At 28.6% G+C, this 23,367-nt stretch overlaps 1 protein-coding gene across 1 annotated transcript; it reads left to right on the top strand.

The window, feature by feature from the left end:
* The first annotated feature begins 21,992 nt into the window (after positions 1-21,992).
* On the top strand, positions 21,993-23,167 carry LOC131655257 (homeobox-leucine zipper protein HOX15-like). The gene is made up of 3 exons (XM_058925152.1): positions 21,993-22,521; positions 22,614-22,693; positions 22,832-23,167. Exons 1-3 carry the CDS (start codon positions 22,108-22,110, stop codon positions 23,139-23,141), a joined length of 804 nt encoding a protein of 267 aa, XP_058781135.1. The 5' UTR covers positions 21,993-22,107; the 3' UTR covers positions 23,142-23,167.
* The last annotated feature ends 200 nt before the right edge of the window (positions 23,168-23,367 follow it).

Below are 23,367 nucleotides of genomic sequence, written 5' to 3'. Positions count from 1 at the left end.
ACCTATGGTTCATTCACTCAAAATTTAATTGAACAACTGTTTTGATATATAAGAGGAAGATAGGGATAGTGTTTAGTTTGAGTTTTGTTGATAAGATGTTACTGAATCGAACTCTTAGTATGAAAAAATAAAAATGGAGTTGGGTGTAACTAGGCTAGTGTGACTTGGAATTATTTATTGTAATTGGCATAATTTATACTGTTAAAAAGTATGGTTGGGTCTAACTCATCGCTACCGGTAAGGTGAGGATTCCCCCCCCCCCCCCCACTTATAAGCCCATGTTCAGGCCATATATTGTCTGATGTGGGACTCGTAATACACCCCCTCACTTCCAAGACTAGACAACTCGAGCGTGGAAATAAATGGTGGGTGGTCCGATAGCGGAAACCATAGTAGGTGGCCCACTGGATCTTAAACGAGGCTCTTGATACCATGTTAAGAAATGTGGTTGGGCCTAACTTAACCCTACAAAACCGGCTGGTAAGGTGAAGATTGCTCCTACTTATAAGCATATGTTCAGGCCATATATTGTCCGATGTGGGACTCTTCACATATATCAGTGTATTGCTCAACAATAAAATGGTCATTTTGGTTTTTTTAATTTAAATTGTGCAGTTGTTTTGGTTTCTAAACATATAAAAGTGTGTTGGTAGTTATTTGAGTAGGAATATAATCTTCATCAATTTCAAATAACTCCTAACAACTAAAACTAACTAGCACTAGTGCAGAAAATACTTTTTACATCGGGCGAAAAGTACATTTTACATCGGGCCAGAGTCCGATGTAAATCCAAGCGATGTATTATTTGTGCATCCCGGGTACAAAGGTTTATCCCTGTCATTGCATAAAGTATCATACGCATGTTCCCTCTAAAACGAATCTTGTTTAATATCACGCATCATGTATTCCAAGTACCCTAACATTATCTCTTTGGGACACATTTGACTTTGCTATTACTTCACCGTGCCATATCCATTGTGTATAGCTTTGACAAATGCCTACACAAATTAGATGATCCATGATTTCTTTCTTACTAAGTTTTGGTTCTTGATTTGCACAACGAACACATGGACAGAGAAAAAGCGCAGGAAGACTTTTTTCAGCATTACTTTTAGGAGGAGGAAGATCTTTGTTAGCATTACTTTCAGCAAACTGTAGAAATTCCATCACTCCATGTTCGTACTCATCACTTAATCGATTAGCTCTCATCCAACTACGATCCATATCTATGTTCGCACGGAGGAAAGTTTTATGAAAGGTGTGCCTGTGGCTGCGCTACTTCACGGAGATGTCGAGATCGCGAGCTGCGCTGCTTCATAGAGATGTCAGATTTGAACCAAATTTACATTGTTAGTTCAAATGTATTAAATTCTAAGAAAAATAGAATCAAATTTCAATGGCAAGACTATAACTCAGCCATAAATCATATATCATATATCATATTCTCTTTTGAATCGTGTCATAAACTGAGTGAATACCTGAAAACAATGACTTTAAAAGATTCGGTGGAGTCCAAACACCAAAGTAAGCTCCTTTGACAAATTATTGAACTCCTTACCCGAGCTTGAGTAAAGCAAACTTCAAAAAACAAACAAAATCATAAATAAAAAATCAGCTTTTTCTTCAATGTAAGAACAACAAAACAAACAATAATTATTAATTATTCCACCTCACAATCAATTAAAAAAATAATAAAAGATATTCAAAAACAAAAAACAAAAATAGAAAATTTATGTCATACATAATTATCTCTCCCTTGTTGCGAACTCATGTGAATTCTAAGATTTCATAATAGTGATTTGGATTAAAAAAAAAGGTGTGAGATTAATATATACTATGTGTAATGCAAGACCACAATGGAAAATAGACAATGGGTGATTGTTAAAATCGAGGGGGTGAAAGATCCTCAATTGAATACATAAAAGAATATGTCTACATAAACATATGCCTACATAAAGTAATACATATGGGTTACATACTATTTCACTTTCTCAATTATTACAATGTCAATGTGTTTATGTTTGTGTCATAGCTTCACACATAATCTAACATGATCAAACAGACTAAACAAATATGTTATCCTCCCTGTACATTTTGAACCAAAACTCATGCACCTTCTATCTTCACACAATATACTTGTTGAATAAGCTTAACTACTAGATAGAATGAATTTTCAAATAATATAAAGAGCTTAAGTAAACTTTATTACTCGGGTTAATAGTAGTTCACTCCCTGTAATGTTAGCGAATTTTGATTTTCCCCCTCTCTAGCTTTTGGCAACGGTTTTTTCAAATAAACTGTTGTCAAAACCTGTCTTTGGCAACGGTGGGGGTAAACCAAAACACGCTCATATTACAGGGGTAAACCAAAACACGCTCATATTACAGGGGTAAACTACTATTAACCCTTATTACTCAAATACTCTTTTGGTTAATTAAAAGTTATTATTGTTTCCTTTTGTAAATATTCACGTGTTGAAGAAATTGACAAACAAAACAAAAGAAAATAACTATGTAACAACCATGACACTGAAAATATCTCTTGCTTCCATTTCTCAATTTTTTTTGAGAAATGTTATGAACATTCTTTTTCAAAGTCTCTCTAACATTTATTTTTTATTGCGTATAATATATGTATATGTGAGATTCATTTCTAAAGTGAAAAGTCTATATATTTCAGTCAAAAAAAATTTAAATAACTATTAAACATTCAAAACACATCATTGTGCATATATACTTCAATTTGCAGTACCTATAATAAAGAGAATAAGGCAGTGTTCACTGCGATTCAAGTTCTGCAGCAAAAAGCTTTACAACAAAAATTAGCAGTGATAATGAATCACTGCTAGATAGTGAGAAGCAAATAACATCACTTACATTACTATTAGTGTGACAATAACAGCACACTAAGATTGCACCAGTAAAGACTTTCCAATAGACACTAGTCATTTAGAACCATGTTTCAAGCACCTAATCAATGAAATATCTATAACTCAATAGCCACATATAGTTCATTTCATTCATATACATAAATTCAGTTACAAAAACAAATGGCTAATTCAACCAAACTCAAACAAATTATACAAGACCAAAACCTCTGAAATTGAAGTAAAAGAGAGAACCTGAAGATGTAACAACGGAATGAAGAAGGGAAACGAAGAGAGGGTCGGTGGGTAGCGGAGAGGAAGGTTAAAGGTTGAGCAGCGGTGACGGAGAGGAAGGTTGAGCGGTGGTGACGGAGAGGGAGGTTAAAGGTTGAGCTTTGGTTGAGCGGCGGTGTATGCAGTTGAGTGTTCAACGAGTATGATGGGAACAATTGAGCTGTATGGTAAGGATATTAGGGTTTTTGTGAAAAAATGATTTTACATCGGTTTGGACTGAGGACCAATGTAACGGCCATCTCATATGTCTTTTATATCGATTGTGCAATTGGCCCGATGTAATGACCTTTTATAAAAAAAAAATATATTTACCAAACTGCCATCATATTTTAATTTTTTTAATAATTTGTTTTTTACCTCGGTTGAGAAATTGACCCGATGTAATGATATTTTATACCAAAAATCCTTTTATTTACCAAACTGTCATTGTGTTATATATTTTTTCCTAAATCAAATATTTTTTATATCAATAAAAATAAATGTTTGATATAAAATTATTTATCAAATATTTTTTATATCATATATTTTTATATCTGATGTAAAGACCTTTACTCAAATGTCATATTTTTAATAGTGTAGATTAAACCAAAGTAAAAAAAACAAAATTTTCCTAACACACAGTTAAATGACTACCGACTAATACTTGTAATATAACATATGCATCATAAATAGATATTAGGAAAAAAGTTCACTCAGTATGCTGAAATATGCTTCATGAATGAGCTTCTATTATTTTTTCCATATTACTTTTATGTTATTTCGTTGTGGTCCCTTGAAAATGTTAATAAATCTTCAGGTAACGTTTTTTTAGGTGCATGCTTATCATTTCCTCCCTAATTAATGTTTCATTTTGACTGTTGGATTTAATTCCCATTCTTATGAATTTAATATTTAAAATTCAAGCTATTTTGAAATAGATATCGTATGTATATGATTGCTTTGATCACATGATCTCTTATATATTCTTTCTGATAATGGATAATTAGGTGGGGTCTCCACTCTCCAGCACCACCAAGTTCTAGGGGTTTCTCAAGTAGGCCCTATCATACCTTGCTTTAATCCAATCATAGTTATACTTACGATATGATTGAGAGAACAGGTTTAGAATTAAAATTGTCATTTTGCATATGGTTTTCTACGAATTTCCGCGTGGACTATATCATTGAGATTTAAAGATAGAGAATTTTCTTACCCATAAATAGAGATATGGAACAAAATTCCTCCAAATATATTTCGTTGATGGGCATGAAGGACATATCTAAATAATTATTTTAAGTTTTTAAAAGTTTAAAAAATTGTGGTTAAGACTTTCTTAACCATTAACTAATGTCAAAATAATACATTTATTATAAATGATTAGTTTCTTTACTTTTTATTAATTTTTAAACTTTTACTATTAATTTAATTAATTAAAATTTTAAAGTTTTACCATTAATTTATTTAAAAATAATAGGTCGTTGTTTCTTTAATTATTTGTTTTTTTTATTATGTAAATGAATATTTAAGACTCATGGAGATCTGCGGGAATGAAGATGAAAAAAAATCTCAATGATAAGAATCGAGAATTCAAATAAAAATATATTCGATAATAAAAATGTATACTTCGCATCTACCTCGTCCATACTGACACTTCTATTAAAATAACTCATACGACAAAAGGTTTTAGATTAAAAAAATTAACAAAGTAGTTAAACATAATTTTGTTTAGAAGATTTTTATATTGAGAAGATGAAGTGATAACCAAATATAAAACACAAGAAATATCCAAATTATGCGATCTTAATAGGTTTATGCATTTTTAAATCACTTAAGCAATATTAATGATAATTGATCAACATAAATTTTTAACTTGAGTGCTCTATAACAAAGACAAGACATCATTCAAGGCCCTATAAATAAGAAGATAAAAGTATCATATATTTCATCTCCACCCTAAGCTTTTATTTATAATGGATTAATAGTGTTAGCATTTGTTTATTTATATTTCATACACTTATTAATTTTATTATTATTATTGCAGTAAAAAGAATTAATCATGTTAGTAGATTTTAATTTTTTTTTAGCATTAATCTCTTCATTCTAAAATAAATGTTACAATCGAACATTTAATATAAATTAAAGAAAATGAAAAAAATGAAGAAAAAAAAAAGAGAATAGTAATTTAAAAAATTAACTTTACTAATGATTTTCATTATTATAATATAAATTTGAAAAAAAAATTTAAAAATAATGTACAAAATATTAATTAAAGAGTATAATAGAAAAATTACAAGTTAAGTCGAAAACTGAAAAAAAATATATTTTTAAAATGGAATATTTATATAAATTATTACGAGACAGAAAATATTCAATATTATAAAATTAATTAATCACGTGGATGTTAATTTTTATAGGATTGTAATTTAAATTTTTCTTTAGACATACATATATATTTGATCGGCTCTATATTTCAACCGATATAACTAATAATATTTTTTTATCTCACCAGTAATTTATATTGGTGGCATGTCCACAAAATACCAAAGTTGGCTTTGTTCTTAAGCTTAAAATTAACTAGAAGTTTTTTTATTTCTAGGTTTCAACATGTCTTATTGGACCAAAGATGGAAGTCCAAATACATAAGTACTATATAGAGGATTTTAGATAGCACCCTCTGATATGTATTCTACACCCTTTTAATTTAAAAAACAAATCAATGTTAACTTTCATAGTTTATTTTTCTAAATTTTAATTTTTTTTCAAAGAATTGACTCTCAAATCCTTTTATCCTATGTAAATGTCAATATATCTGGTAGTTATAATAAAAATTAGTAGAAAATCATATTATTTACTAGTCGAAAATTGTGGAATTGTTCTGAACATTTTAGGTAAAATGATAATTTCAATATGTATTTTCACTGTTTTGTTTTTGGAAAATTCAATATGTATTTGCATGTCCATCGGATTTATAGAAAATTAGGTATACTGCCTTTTTTTCAACACCCTAAAAATTTTGCTATGGCAAAATTATGATTTTTTTTTTTCAATTGTCTTAAATGGAAGAAGATGAGATGGATAGAGCCCTGAAAGATTTTACATGGTACTTCATCATTATAAAAGTATGTTTTACTAGCATTTTTCTCTATTCATTTGGATTTTATAAAAATATGCATGTCTATTATTATTTTATATTATATTATAATTGATAAATATATCTTATCCAACCATATTATGGGATCAACCTATTGTTTGAAGGAACAATATTATTGTAGTTAGCATTCACTTTCGTGCAACAAATGTGATAAGAGGGAGGTGCGACAAACTAGTGCTTGGTTGTGAAAAGGGATAAAATTACAAGAACAAAAAGTCAAAATTTACTTGTAGCAAAAGGGTCGAGTGCTCTTTTCGGTTAAGATCAGTGACAAGTGGTGGTGTTTGGATTGTGAAAGTTAGATGTGCTAAGTACAACCATTGTCTAAAAAATACTTTAGACGGTCATGATACACTTGACTGTTTAGAAAATGACGAAAAAACCACATGGCATTGAGGTTCATATTGGGTGATAGGATGGTTAAAAATATGAAAAGATACACGCAATTGTACAAAGAAAGATCTATATACCGGTCCATAATGAGAGGTCCATACACGAAAAATGCAACACTTGAAGATTTTAATTCAATATGAGAGGTAAATGTGTTTGACAAAAAACAGGGAGGACTCGAATGTTGTGGGTGATATATTTTGGACATATCCCTATGCAATGAAGCTTCTGAATGTATTTCAATTGGTTTTACTATTTGAATCCAAATATATAACCAACAGGTACCGGCTCCCGCTACTTGAGATTGTTGATGTTATGTCAACCAAGTTGACATTCTCTGTTGGGTTTTCTTGAAACTGCATATTCGTAGGGAGAGATTGTTGTATGTCCCTAATACACGTAAGGGAATCATCCCCAAAACGATTATTTTGTTTCTTGTTTTATCGCTTTCCTTTATTATCGTTTATTGAGTTTCCCTCATGATTGTACATCTTTTCAATCAAGGGCGAAATCGATTCGTTATTGGTTTTAGCATGCATAAATTAATGGTTATATTATAACTTGATTATGATGCTTTTAGTCAATTGTATGAGTCGGTGAAATAAAAACTATATGAGTTTTTTATTCAATTGAGGTGCAAAGAAAAATCTCTAAGTAATTTTAAAGTTATGAAAAATTGAGATTTTGTGTGTTTGATTCGAATCAAATATCTCAAACACACTTTCTGATTCAAATAAAATTGGACAGAGGCAAACCATGGACTTTTTAACACTTGATTCCCAGTTTACACTTGATTCGAATCAAGATCATTCTAAACACCCCTGCTTGATTTGATTCAAATCAGACTTTACACCTGATTCAAATCATAACATTTTTCAGCATTTCCCATTAGGGTCTGTTGCAGTTGATTCGAATAAGAATATGTACATGATTCAAATCACGGGGTCTTTTATTCAAATCATACATTGTTCTTGATTCGAATCAAGCGTGAAATGAGTCAAAAATATGATTTTTTTTATTCCATTCACTTGCTCATTTGACTGAAACCATGTATTCTTATTGATTCGAATCTAACCAACTTTGTCCACTACTTTTTATGCTTAATCTCAAGCACATATAAAACCTTTTGTAAAAAAATTCATGTAATAAATCTCATAATCATTTTGTGAAAAGTTCAAAACCATTGCATTCGAATTTCTCTCTTCTTCAAACTTGTTCTGATTTCAGATCTTGATAATGAGAGATATGTGATTGATTAAGGGAGACACTATCTTGAAACTAATCGTTCTTGAATATTGGATAAATATTTGTAGGTTTTTGCAAGATTGAGGTGTTGTCATTGGCGGTGCTAACAAATTCCAATGAAAATAAGGAGGTTCTTCTCTTCAGATTGTCTTGGTAGTGATTGTGTGGAAGGCGACAAACAAGGCGGAGTTCTTCTCAAATCTTCAGACAATTCATTGCTCAAGAAATCAGTAGGATCATGGGGTTGATTTCAACACACGAAGTCTTGGAGAAGATTGGTGATATTGGAAAATTTTGAAGCGTCAATAGAGTAAAGATTACGTAGAAGAATTTGACATTAAGCTATATACAAGTCAAGATCCAAATAAAAGACTTATTTTCTTCAGCATTATAGTGACATTAAGCTATATACAAGTCAATATCCAAATAGAAGACTTATTTTCCAAGCTTATAATGACATTTCGAGAACTTTCTTTTATGAATGTCATTGAAGTTAGTTTCCCAACCTCGGACCACCTTTTATATTTTTTCATGCTGTAAAAAGTCTTGGGGAAAATGAAAGGTCCTTCTTGAGAAGAATAATCAAAAACATGTGATGGAACCATGTAATTAGGTCATGTATTCAAAGCAACTGGTTGAGTATGAGCAACATTTGCAACATTTTGAGTAATAAGGTTCTTTATTTGTTGATTATGTTAAAGAAATACAATTTTCTTCATACTAGAAAATACTTGTTGTTGCATGGACCAACCAAGTCATTCACTTAGGGAATATGACAACACAGAGGTAGATATTTAACATGAGATTACAAATATTACAGATGTGAACCTTATATATTGTTGGTCAAAGGGTCATGAATAAAAAATGTGTGAACCTACAAAACACTATAGAACTTCAGAGTTTGAAAACATTTTAGAAAAGTTTCAGAAATAACAAGTGGAAAATAAAGTGCGAAAATTAAAGAGTTAAGGGATAGATAAATAACACCAAAAGTTATAGAGATTCAGCCAAAAGAAAAAGACTCAATCCTCTCCCCAAGATGTGTGTTTGAGAGTATCCAATAAACTTAATAGCTTTTACCAGGTTACACTCTCAAACCCTCTTATACAAGAAAAATGAAGTTTATCCCTAACTTTCAACTAAATAGTAAACAAGGAGAGAAGCAGTGAGTCTTCCTTCCAAATGACAGATTGAAGCGGTGAGTCTCCTTTCCTAACAGAAACTTGGAGCAGATAGTCTTTAAGAATAAAACCAAGATTTTACACGGGCTGATCTTGAACTTGGGCGAGCTTTTATTCTGAGTTAAACTCACAGACCTAAGAGATTTTATATTGGGCTAATCTCAAATCTTAGTAAGATTTTAACACTGGGATGAAATTACAAATCAAAAAGAGGTTTTACACATAATAACCACCAAACAAGTTAAGATTTAAATATCGAGTTGATCTTAAACCATTGAAGGCTTTTGAACGGCCTAAGCCTTCAAACCGAGTCGACGAATTAGGAACTAAATCCCCAAACCAAGATTTTAACGGGTTAAGATCCCAAATAAACAATTCCTAAATAGATAAACTATTCAACCAAAGTAGAAACAAAAGTTCCCTGGTGAATTTATAATACTAATTACAATGCCTCGCTTGCAAGACAACTTTCTTGAAAGCAATACAACTAAATTTTATTGAGAGAAAGTAAAGAAAAATAATTTAGAGAGAGAGTGAGGAGTGAGGTATGAGAACTCACATTTATTGATGTTAAAATATGAGGGAAGGGTCCTCTAGTTTAACACGAAAAGTAAATTTTTTAAGGTCAGAATTGTTGAGCCAATTGATTGGCATATGCACCAATCGATTGGTTGGCCTAAAAAATAATCAATTTGTATGTTTTAAAAGGCAAGAATATATATATATATATATATATATATATATATATATATATATATATATATATATATATATATATATATATATATATATATATATATATATATATATATATATATATTCATTTCCAATCATTAAGATGTTATCCTAAATGTTTAGGGAGCATTTTTGCACTAACCCAATCTATTGGGTTAAGTACCCATCGATTAGTAAGAACAAAAAACTGCCCAGAACATTTCTGACAACTCCAAAATCATCTAGCGCGACTTCAAAATATTTTTAGAAATATTTTCTTTAGAAAAATAAGTTTAAAATGTTGTGATATATATATATATATATATATATATATATATATATATATATATATATATATATATATATATATATATATATATATATATATATATGGAGAGAGAGAGAAAGCGATTTCGCGATGGTGGTCGGAAAACTACAATGGCAGTGCTGCTCGCGTTAGCTTCGTGGGGGATTCAAGGCGATTTTTTGGAAATATTCGGATTTGTTTTTTATTTCTCTTTACTTCTTCTATGATTTGGTTGTTGTGCTTATTATTATAAGTTCGTTGGAATTTTGGTGTTGGTTCTATTTAGTTTTGTAGGTTTTTGGTTTGTTGTTATTATGAAGGTGATGACCAGAAGAATGGTGAAAATGTTATTTGAATGGGATGGTGTTGTTGCTTCTTTTGATGGAAGTGGAATTATGGCTTAAAAGGTGGATGATGAGATTAAGATAATGGAATTGGAAGATGATAGGAAGTTGAAGCAAGGTTGAGGGAAGGATTTTGAGTGAAGGTTTGAGGTGATTCTTGAAGATGAAGTTGAGAAGATTATGGTGGTTTTGGAGATGAGAAAGAGGATTTTCATGGAAGTTTTGTTTTGTGGCCTCTTGCTGAAATTTTTATGTGATTCCTTCTCCTCCTTCTTGTGTATAATTGTGGTTATATTTATAGATTAGAATGAGTAAAATAAGTGAGACTCAAGTGTGTGAGGTCAGTGTGTGAGGTTGTTAGAAGGAGTGAAAATTGTGTGAAGAATTTGTGAGAATTGATCAAAATTATGTGAATCAGTTAGAGATATTTTGGTGAGAGTTTGTGTGGTATTTTGGAGTTATGATGTATGAGGCATGATATATGGTGTGATGAAATTCAAACTTTTGTGTACTTTGTTCTGTATGGTAATGGTATGACTCATGGCCATGTAATGTTGGAAGAGTTTGTACATGTTAGCAATTTCTTTGGGTTTTTTTACGTGTGATTTGGTTGTAAAAATATATGGAATGGATCAGGGCCGGTCCCGACATTTTAGAGGCTCTGGACAAATAAAAAAAATAGACCCTATTTTAAAATAAAATTACAATATTACAATAAATAATGATCAAAAACAAATTTTGATTTAAAGTTCATTTATAAATTTTAATTAATTATATACAAATTATTTTATAATTAAAATTTAATAAATGATAATTGTCACAAAAAATTATATAGGATTTCTTTGCAAACCTATGGAATTAGGTTGCAATAAGGTATAATTAACTCTGCAAGCTTGATGTGATTATGTAAAAAACAAATATAATAAAAATCTGGTTGGGCAACTAAGTATCGAACCAGTACCATATAACTAGCAAATAAATGACGCAACCGCTAGGCTAGCAGCAAGTAATTTTATAACAGTTTCGCTAATTAAAATATGATTTATAATCTCAGTATTATAAATTCTTAAGTACACCTCCCAATTGAGGCCCCCATTAATTTGAGGCCCTGGACTGTGGGCCTGCTTGCCCGGGCCCAGGACCGGCCCTGGAATGGATGTGTATGTAAGGCATGACATGTAAAGCTTAAAATGAGACTTTTTATTGCACTTCAATTTTATTTTTGTCTTACAACTAACATTTCTATTTTAATATATAAAAATGAATTACCACCAATTTTCCTTAATTACCCTAATGACAAACAATTAAACATGGTTTTGCATACCCCTGAGCGTAATTTTACATTTCATCATGATTACATTCCAACAGTTTATTTAATGCAAAAGTTCAGTATTGGAATATGTAAAAACCTGCACAACTAATAATCATTACACTCCAACAACTAATTTAATGCAAATCTTTTTTATTGGAATATGGAAAATATGCACTACGTTCTATGCCACCCATCTAATTAATTTAATTTTTTTTTCGAATATTGCAGCAGCCAAATTAATTATTTCATTGGAATATCAAATAAACTAAATTTTTGGGTATCATTATTCTCCCTCTATATATTCCAAACAATATCAAATAAGCTATTGAGATTCACACGACAATAACAATATTTTCCTTCTCTCTTCCATTTTATCTCCATCCTCTCTCCTTGGCCGTCAAACCCTAAAATAAACGGCTTCCACCTTTAGATTCGCTTCACTCCCTCTTGGAAACCCATTTTTTCCCATCAACTTTTTAAACGTAGAAAAATTGAAACCCTTGCACTTCTTTCGTCCTCCTTGCTTTTTCCTTCATCATTGAAAGACAAATCTTTCATCTTCACTTCATCTTCCACTCTTCTTTTTTTTTTTGTTTGAAAAAATTATCTCAATACGGTATGCTTCTTCCTTCATCTTACACTTTTTTGTTTTTCATCAATCATGGTATTTGATATCCTTTTCCAAAACTCACCAACCACATAAAAATCCTCAATAAGCAACAACACAACATAACTATAAGAAGAGTTTTCCAGCAGTAGAAGAGAGAATCAATGAACAAAAGTAAATAAGGAATCAAAATATAGTATCCGTCAAGCTTCGATTTTGTTACCAGAGAAATTATCATCTTCGTAGGTAACCTTTTTTTGCTCCATTTTCAATGATGTTGATGTTGTAAAACGTTTTATCCTTTTAATTGTTGTTTCTTGATGTTTATTCCGAGCGATTTTAGGATCTTAGGGTTTGTTTTCTTGAATCGATTTGTGCGTATGGTTTGTTGTCCATAAATTCTGGGATGAGATTCAGATTGGGGTTTGAGTTTGAGGGAATTTGTTTTTGGTATGTTTCAATTGTGTTTGGATGGAAACTGTTAGTTTGTTTTCATGGAGTTTGGTCATAAAAAGGGCATGAGTTTTTCTTTTCCATGGTTAAACAATTTGAGAGGTGATTGAAATGATGGAAAAAAATTCACGTGTTGGTTTAGTTTCTTTCATTTATTTTTTTTAATTTTAATTAATGGTAATACCAAATGTTCATATGCTATTGGTTGGTCAAAAAATCTTCATAAACTTTACTCAAGTTTTGTGAACTGAGTTTGGAACCAGTAATATATAATTTTGAATAATACAGTCACACTAATATGCTCATAAATGGCAAAATAAAATAAAATGGCACAACTGTTAGTTTTATGTTACAGATGTTTTATGTCGTTTCTGATAAAAGTATTGAATCATTGTGATTGCTACAGTGCATGCCAATCTGCTTTGCAAGGAAAGCGTGATCGTGATCGTGAATGTTCTTATTACAAGTTATCCATCATTATTCCAGCCTATAGGAATTAATATATCAGCGGAATTAATACAGATATATGATTCTATGCATAGCCAACACAGATTCACATTATTATGCCGATTTTCAATGGTCTGTTAATAGTGGTGGAGCCTATACGAATTAATGCAGATGACTTCAATGGTCTGTTAATAGTGGTGGAGCCTATACGAATTAATGCAGATGACTTTTTAAATCTTTTGCAAGTTGAAGGCAATTTTTGATTTCTATGATGTGATTATGAATATGATTATTAATATTTCATTACTACAAGTTAAACACCAACATCTTTTAATAAAAAATCCAATTACTCTAATAAAATAATTATTAAATCAATTAAATGATATTTAATATTTTAACTAACCTGATATAAATGAGATGGAATATATAATTGAAAATAAATAATGAGGTTTAAATATGTTTAATTGTATTGCAATATGTTGTTTATATATAGATTATGAGACTTATAAATAAGTAAATAATTGATACTATACCCTACCATTTTGATGTTTTTTTTATTACATAATTTTGTATAATTATTCTATTGTTTTAAGGAATTTTTTCATTACCCTTAATCGTAATTACAATTTCTAAACGTAGATTTTATGAAAGGATTGTAGTAATATTTTTCTAACCTTAATATTAAAGACTCATTATTATAATAAAAATATATAATGGGTGAATATGAGATAATGGGAAATTATAATAAAAATATATAATGGGTGGATATGGAATAATGGGAAATGAGTCCCTGTAAAATAATTATTCTTTTAATTGGATGTAGTAATATTTTTTTAACCATCTATCAATTTGATTTATTTGTGATATTCTTTTAAAAAAATAATATATTAACTTCCATTACAAACACTATTAAAATATAATTAATATTATTAAAATTGTATTTTACTAAAATATTTTAATATTATATTTTGCGGTTTATATTATACACGTATGATTTTAATAAAGTGAGATAAGAGTCAAAATACATTGAATTTTAAATTTATCCTAATATATTAGTTAAGCTGAATCCGTTAGATAAGTTAACATATATAGATTGTTGTATAAATATTCATGGTGAAAAACTAAAGGACCCAATAGAGGTAGGTTTTAGTTGTAGGTAGTAATAATTAAACATCATTTTTATTTAGAGAGTTTAAAGAAAATGTCATTGAGAATATGTAGTTTTAGGTGAGTAATAATTAGTTGTCTTTTTTAACATTACAAAAAAGATTTTGTATAGAATTAAAAATTAAAAATTAAATGCATATAAAATCTTTCAATACGCATTATTGTATCTTCCACCTTGAAAATAGTTGAGATTAATTCTAATTTATATTCATTCCTTTAATATCCATAAAAAATTGATTAAATTAATTCTAATTTATATTCATTCCATTAAATATATCAAATACAAAAAAAAAGTTGGTATTGACCATTTTTCTATGAAACACAAAATTGTTATTCTTTGTATATTTTATAGTAGATTTATTAACTATTTTTAATTGTATGTTCATGTATGAGAATGTGAATATCGTCTGTCCATCATTCAATTAATATTATTATTATTATTATTATTAATGAAATATATTTTAAAAAAATCAAAAACAAAGGGAAGAATTCAATTAATATTATTATTATTATTAATGAAATATATTTTTAAAAAATCAAAATCAAAGGGAAGAAATTTAAAATGGAGATTCTATAGTGAGTGGATCATCTAAAATTTAAATTTAAATTTAATATATAATAATAATTCCTAATTAATAGGTTCCAAAATACAATCATTACCAATACAATAAATATTCGCCTATTTAGTATCTATTTTATTGTAAATTAGTCTCAATATATATTTCAACCTTTAAAAATGGAAAGTGTTGGTCTAAAAATAATAATTTATGTTCTAATAATACAAGATTATGAAGAAAATTATAACTTATTTTTTATTTGATAAATATTCTATTTTTGCTATTGGATTTGCAATTTGAGTTAAATATTTTTGTTGTTTTTATTCCATTACATTATAATTTTATAGGCAACAATAATTTTCTTCTATAAAAATTTGTTTCAATCAATTAAGTATGATTTCTTTTATAAATTTTTTAAATAAAAATATCATATACCTGATAAAAAATGATATATATTATTATTACATGATACAAATAAAAATAAAATTGACATGAAAAAATGTTAGCATTTATTTATGATAAGATGTTTATATTTATTCTAAAAGTTGACACATATATTTGTTTTTATTAAAAAACATGAGAAAATTATGATTTATGAATAAACAATTTTTTTTATGAAAGACACAAATTTATTTCTTTTTTATATTTAAAACAAAAGGCCAAGATATCAACTATTATATATTTATTTACTATTTATAAAAATATTATATATAAGTAGTGTACATCCTCATATTTAATTCTTTAAAAAAACTTTTAATATATTTAATTGGAAAAAAATTGGTACATGAATTTCACGGGAGAGTTTAAAATTGGGATTGCAATTTTTTCACGTAAAATTTCAAAAGGAATGATAAGATTTCACGGGAGAGTTTCACTACGATTCTCTCCTATAAAAATTAAATATATGATTCACTGAAGTTCAATGGAGAGTTAAAAAAGGATTAGGATTTGATTTAATTCATAAATTAAATATGATTTTTCAATTTATTTATTTCAATCTAAATAAAAAAATTAACTACACACAAATAATTATAAAATGCATTAAATATACTTTCTTTGTTTTTCATGAAAAACACAATTTTAGTGCTAATAAGAATTCATCTTTAATTTTTCTTAACCATCATTAATTACAGTTCCAAATGATAACGAATAAAATATGTAGTATAAATTAGACAAGCATACTGTATATATAAATTTCCAATTAAATTATTACCATTTTTATTATGTATGTTTCAAATAATTCAAGCATGCTTCATTTCTTTTTCCAATTTAATTATTTTGATTCTCAATGTTAATTGTAGCTAACAAGTCTTAAATGCATTATTTTTTAACAGAAAGGTCGCACGTGAAAAAAAGAGAGTCACAAACACCGCTTTTGAACCACAGTCATTTCTAATTTCTTCCGCACAATGTTATTTATTACTTTAAATATTAATCCTATTTAATTATATTTGACCTAAAGTCTTTTCCCAAACCCTATTATACTTCCAACAATTTTTCTCGGTTAAAGAAATTAACATATTCCTAATTTAATAGAAGTTTGGTTGTCAGTCAACAAACAACATCAACTATTTGTATTGTGCAAATGAAGCAGCTGCATTGACGGCTAAAGCTAATAACCAGATCAAGAAATAAATAACAAGTCGACTTAGTCAAACATACCTCTAGCCTTAACACCCTGGATCTTAGAAGGTCATGTGCAGACTGCAGAGAGTTGGCACCAATATGCGAAATATAGTTCTTGACATAAGATTATTCTATTTCGCATATAACACCTTTCAATGCGCATTATTGTATCTTTCCCATTGAAAATAGTTGACATTAATTCTAATTTATATTCATTTCTTTAATATCTATAAAAAAAATATTTGACATTAATTCTAATTTATATTCATTTCATAAAATATATCAAATATAAAGAAAAAGTTGGTATATAAATCTTTTTCTGTCAAGATCATAAATAAAATTATAAGTTATTTTTTATTTAATAACTTATTTATTTTTGTTATTGGATATGCAATTTGAATTAAATATTTTTGCTGTTTTTATTCCATTACATTAGTATTTTTGATTCGGTATGAGTAGCTAACACAAATATGAGAAATTAACGACATATTTGTGATAAGTAACATTAATATTAATAATATACATCTTTTGTACAAATTTTTATTTGGTAAATCAAATTAAATATATATTTAAAGTTAAATCTCATAATGTGTTGCATTGAATTATAATATGTCATTTCATTATTTTTTGTTTCTTGACTTATATAGATGTTATAATTTTTTTTGCAATTTTTTATTTTGATAATTTAAATTTGCAATTTGAATCATGCTCATAAAAAGGCGGGTAGACATACTAGGGGTGAGAGCCCATAAAAATCGTTGATAATGTGCGTCTGCGAAAAAAAAAGGCGGGTAGACATACTAGGGGTGAGAGCCCATAAAAATTGTTGATAATGATAGTACATAATAACTACATTATCTCAATATTTATTTATTTTTTTTACTTTTATCAAGAACTATATTTTTTCAGACTTTAAATTGTGATCAACAATAATAATTAATTATCTCTACAAATTGATAATGTAAACAATTACAAATTGATAAATTAAATTAATATTGATATGATAATCATCATTGAAGAAATTATTTCGCTTAATTAATATATATTTTAATATAATTTTTTAACCATAACCATATTATATTTATTTAATATTTATACCGACTTTACGTGACCCGTGCGGGCGCACGGGTCCTTTACTAGTTATCACTTAAAAGAAAAACATTAGTAACTAATTAAACCAAGCTAGTTTTTATAATGACTATCAATATTTTTGTTTTAATTATTTCAACTAAAAAGAACTAGATAAAAGGATTCAAAACGAATAAAACGCGAACGCACACAAAACACGAGAAAAAAAAGCACACCAAATATCCATCTATACAAAATATTGTTTAGTAAAACATACCATCGCAAATCATTTAGTGGAAGACAAATATATTCTTTTTGATGCATATACTCTTAATGAATTTTTAAATAGTGTAAATTGTACTTACACAGTTAAAGAAAATGAATTTTAATGAGTATTATTTTAATACTTTTTTTTAAGGGTTCATACTTAAAATCAATCGGAGATGGTAAACGTTCTTATGAGTCTAGCTATCAAATTGAAGATAATGGAACATCAAAAAGGACTAATTAGATATTAAAATTTAAATTTAATTTCGGTTTATCACATTATGATGCTTATTATCAAGAATGACTATGGATTTTACACTTCTTTTGACATTATGAGGCTTATTATAAGATTAAAATTTGATATGATTTTTATTTATTGTATTATATGACATTATGATTAAGGAACTCACACTTTTTCTTGAATATTTTGATGTTTAATTGATATTTGAATTTTATGATTGCAATTTCATTTTGTTAGAAAGTTAAAGAAAATAAAATAAAAAATTAAAGAAAAAAATATAAATAAATATAATCATACAAAAATAATAATTTAAAGAAATAAAGATAAAACGTCATTAGTGAAACAAAAATAAAAATATATTACTAAAAATAGAAAAAGAAATGTTAATTAATAATAATTTATGTGGAATAGAATTAAATAATTAGTGTCGCTATAAAAGTGTTACCAAATAAATTTTTAAGAATTTATAAACAATTTGTGACGGTTGAAATTGTAACAGTTTCAAACTCACAACAATTTGAAATTATGGCAATCAACATTAAAAAATTCGCGACAGTTAGAAACCGTCGCAGATGATGATTTAAGGTATATAGCAAATAGTAACAACGATTGGAGTGACGTTTTTTTTAACCGTCGCAATTCATACTATCAACACACATTTTTGAGGCGAAACAATAATCGTCGCGATCTAGATATTGTGGCGATTTGAACCACTGTAACTGTAAAAATAACCGTTGCTTCTTGTAGTGATTTCTATTTGAAAAAACTATTAAGGTTTACCTCGTATCTAGGTCAGTGTTTCATAAATCGTTTTAATTTTGGAGGTCAACCAATCATTGTGAATTATTCTCATTACCCTTGCCGTGAAGCTAGTGGCATTGACTTGTCATTGTATTACTCAATATGGAATTAGGGAATGAATCCAAAGGGAATATTGGAACCAGATGCTAGTGATGAACGACCATAATAATACCCTAATTTAGTTACGTAAATTACAATCAAAATCAAACCTATAAAATTCTAAATGAAGACAAAAGTAATGGCTTGTTTGTTGACATGAGCGATTGGTTGAGAAGAAAAGAAAAAGAGTGGACTTGGAAAGCATAAAAATTGGTACTAGCTTATCTCCTCCCTCACCTCCTCCATCATTGCCAACTTCTAGGCTTCATTTGTCATCATCATAATCTTCATATAGAATCAAATACCCAATCATGCCAAATAATTGGTTAGTCCACCTACTCTTTGTCTTGCCCTTATCAACGTGGCACCTCTTCTCAAATGCCATATATGAAAAACAACTAAATAAATGGTATCAAATTATCAATACATACATGTCTTTTGCTTTCTTCACCAACTTGCAGGCTAGTTAGTGACTAGGAACAATACATTTAGACGATGAAATTTAATTTTAGAATATGCATCAATGTCATGCATACTATACTCATCCTTCAAATTTAAGCTATCTTATACAAAAAATTTGAACCCATTTTTTCAAATATAATACATACACATTGCTCTCTATTGATTTACTCTATTGTATATATTTTTTGATATTGAGATTCTTACCAAATGGTTAATAATAGATGTGAATTTTTGGTTCTCAAAGTTATATATAATGGATGTCTCTTTCTTATCCTCCAGAAATAAAATAAAATAAAATAAAATAAAATCACTAATTCAAAGTTGACTTTGATCTCAAGCAACTTGCAATTGGGGGAAAATGCAAATAATTAAGCAAATGAATTTGGTATAAGAACACATAGAGTAAAGAGTATTAGGTTATGATACAACAAGTTAAGGTAGTTAAGCTCCAATACTTTATCTAAAAAGAAAACTAGAATTCATGATGTGGGTAGAAAAGGGTATTTGGGGCAAAGATTAAGATTTATAGTGGAGAAGCAATGATAAATTTGTTTTGAAATTAAGGTTGAGAAACATGTGATTTCTGAGAGGATGTTGCTTTCGTTTTTCCTTAAAGAAAATGAAAAAAAAAATTCATAGTGTTAGTGAACTTTTTTTTCCAAGAGAAATTAAGTACTTGTGTTTTCAGGGTACCCACAATGAGTTATAAAAAATTAAAATAATAATATAAAAAATTTAGTTATATTGATCAATATTTTTTTGAGCTTTTTACCGTCTATTATATGTATATTTCTTTTTGACAATTAAAATTTGATTGCATATTTCTAGATCTTCATCATCACTTCCTTCACTATTAATTAGTTCTATCTATTAAGTGATTAATACTTTGTAGAATAAACTTATAGAGAATGAAGTGTTGGTTGAAAAATTAAAAGCATTGAAATAAATTATAATTCTTAAAGAGCGAGATACGGATTATAAGTTGTATAAAACTCGAAAAAAACATTGACTAATGTAACTTATTCTTCTAATTTAACTTAATTTATCATATTATTAATTTATAAATCAGAGTGAAAGATTATATATTTAGTGAGCAGTTGATGAAATAAACATTTCATATAAATTATATTAAATTAAGTGAACCTATCACCACTGTTGAAAAATATATTCGTGTTGAAATGATGTGCGCTAAATCTTTCACTACGATTGAAACATACAACCGTGGTGAAATGTTGAGAAATCTTCCAAAATGCTGGGGTTGGATACCGAATGTATGACCATTTCATCTTTTAGTACAATTTGTTTCTTAAATCATAATCATGTGTATTTTTAGCATGATTATCGATCCGAAGTGGTAAAGAGGACACATGCTACCACACTCTTTGTTACTGTAAACTTTAAACCGTAATAATTTTTGATGTAGTAATTAAAGTATACTTTTTTTTAATAGTGAATATCAAATATATAAATCATCGTTAATATATTCAACATTTATTTCATTTATAATCGATGTAAGAATTAATCGTTCTCCCTTAAATTCTACAATATAAAAGAGTGACAAATGGTATTTCACAGAGGATAGAAAAGGAAAGCTGGTAAGGTGAAAAAGAAAAGTTTTATTTAAAAAATTTTACTTAGAATTTGAAGTTTCTTTTAGCGAATTGGGATTAATTCATACAAAATTTAATTTGATATAATTTATTCTTAATTTTATTCTATATAATTAACGATTACTAATCTTTTATAGATACTTGTTGTCATCTTTATACATCATACAAGATAAAGAAAGAAAGTGTCAATTCAATCGTAGTTAATAATATAGTGTTGGATTGGTGCTGTACTCGCAATTGTAATAGAGAGGGGATTAAAATTATAGGTGGCAAATTAGATCCGTCCTGCAAAATCCTACGAAAAAATAGGGCGAGATGGACATATTTGAAAGCGTGGGTTTAAAATTTTACCCCATCCCGCAAAAAGGTGAGGGTTGAGAAGGCCCGCAGCGTTGAACTTTTTAAGTCTAAATATAGTAAAATTATATAAAAAAGCTCATGCCCGCAAAAGCCAACAAAAACGGGACGAGACGAGACAAACACATCAAAGAGAACGGGTCTAAAACCTTATTCCTCCCCGCAAAAAAATATTAGAAAATGGACTTTTTCTACGAACAGAACCTGTTTTACCACCCCTAACTAATACTACCAAATATTGTGTAACCAAATTAAGCGATTCAGTGAAATTCTAACTAATCCTTTTAATATCAAAGAACAAAGTTGAAATTTACTCAAGCAAAATTTATAAAAAAATTAGTAGTCATTTTTTTTTTATTCTAGAATACTTAATCCATATTATTGATAACTTATTTCAAAATTATTGCTTAATAAATAGATAAAGGAGCCCCCCACCCAATCATATTCATACCCTCCCACTCCCCACGTACGATTCTCCATTCTTTTGTCACCTACCACATTTTTGTTCATTATATATGAACACAATCAACACACTGCTCATAATTAAACACTCAACTTTCTGATGAACACCATGAATTTCGATATCTCTCTTTGTCTTGGTCTTGGCCTCCATGAACAAAGACAAAAGAAAAAGAAGGAGAATCCATGTTCTAACTCAAAAGCATATCAATATTCTCTAACATTAGGAATAGGATCCCTTGATAATATTCATGAGAAAAATAATCAAGTTACTACAAAGATTGAACCAGATGCTTCTAACTCTACCAGCATGCATGTGTCTTCATTTTCCAACTCCATTAACAGCATCAAGAGGGAGAGAGATGATCATCAAGTATACAACCTTGAAGAGAAGATTCCATTTGTTGATTTTGATGTTGATGAAAATTGTAGCTCCAGCAAGAAGAAACTTAGGCTTACCAAAGAACAATCCACAGTTTTGGAAGATACCTTCAAAGACCATTCTACCCTCAATCCGGTATTATAGTTTTTTTCTTTTTAACAATTTGATTACTATATCATATGATTATGATAGAAGTCATCAACTTTTATTGGTATTTTCATGATCAGAAGAAAAAGCTAGAATTGGCAAAGAAGCTGAATCTTCGGACAAGACAAGTGGAGGTGTGGTTTCAAAACAGGAGGGCAAGGTTAGAATTTTCTTTTCATTATTAGATTTTATCGCAAGTGTGGATGTCGATTTCAGACACAGACACGACTTTTTTCAGAGGTATTGTTGCTACAGAGTTCAGATCTTAATGTTCTTTCTATGTGTTACAAATATGCAGGACAAAGCTGAAACAAACGGAAGTGAACTGTGAAGCACTGAAGAAATGCTATGAAACTCTAACAAAAGAGAACAAGAGGCTTGAGGAGGAGTTGAAAGAGCTCAAAATGATGAAAACAATGGCAGAACCATTTAACCATACGCAGCTTCCTGTAGCCGGTATTACGGTTTGCCCTTCTTGTAAGACAATTTGCAAGGGCAATAGCAACAGTAGTGTCAATGGAACCTTTCACACAAAGGTTGAAAGTCACTTGTATACAAAGACGAATAACTATATGTTTACCCAATCTTCTGCAGCTATTGCTAGCTAGTAAATACAATTTGCATTTTCAGATAATTTTGCTTTGTAAATGATATATACACTATGGTGATTGACTAGTTACTACTATCATATATATATATATATATATATATATATATATATATATATATATATATATATATATATATATATATATATATATATATATATATATATATATATATATATATATATATATATATATATATATATATATATATATATATATATATATA

Source organism: Vicia villosa, linkage group LG3, assembly GCF_029867415.1.
Source record: "Vicia villosa cultivar HV-30 ecotype Madison, WI linkage group LG3, Vvil1.0, whole genome shotgun sequence".
In the NCBI taxonomy this organism is placed as follows: domain Eukaryota; kingdom Viridiplantae; phylum Streptophyta; class Magnoliopsida; order Fabales; family Fabaceae; genus Vicia; species Vicia villosa.
This window is presented reverse-complemented; position numbering and strand designations above follow the sequence as displayed.

What these genes read in the sequence shown, in the direction of transcription:
- LOC131655257 (XM_058925152.1), top strand. Translation starts at nt 22,108, where the DNA reads ATGAACACCATGAATTTCGATATCTCTCTTTGTCTTGGTCTTGGCCTC. An exon ending in ACCATTCTACCCTCAATCCG is followed by an intron (nt 22,522 to 22,613) that starts GTATTATAGTTT and finishes TTTCATGATCAG; the next exon opens with AAGAAAAAGCTAGAATTGGC. An exon ending in TTTCAAAACAGGAGGGCAAG is followed by an intron (nt 22,694 to 22,831) that starts GTTAGAATTTTC and finishes ACAAATATGCAG; the next exon opens with GACAAAGCTGAAACAAACGG.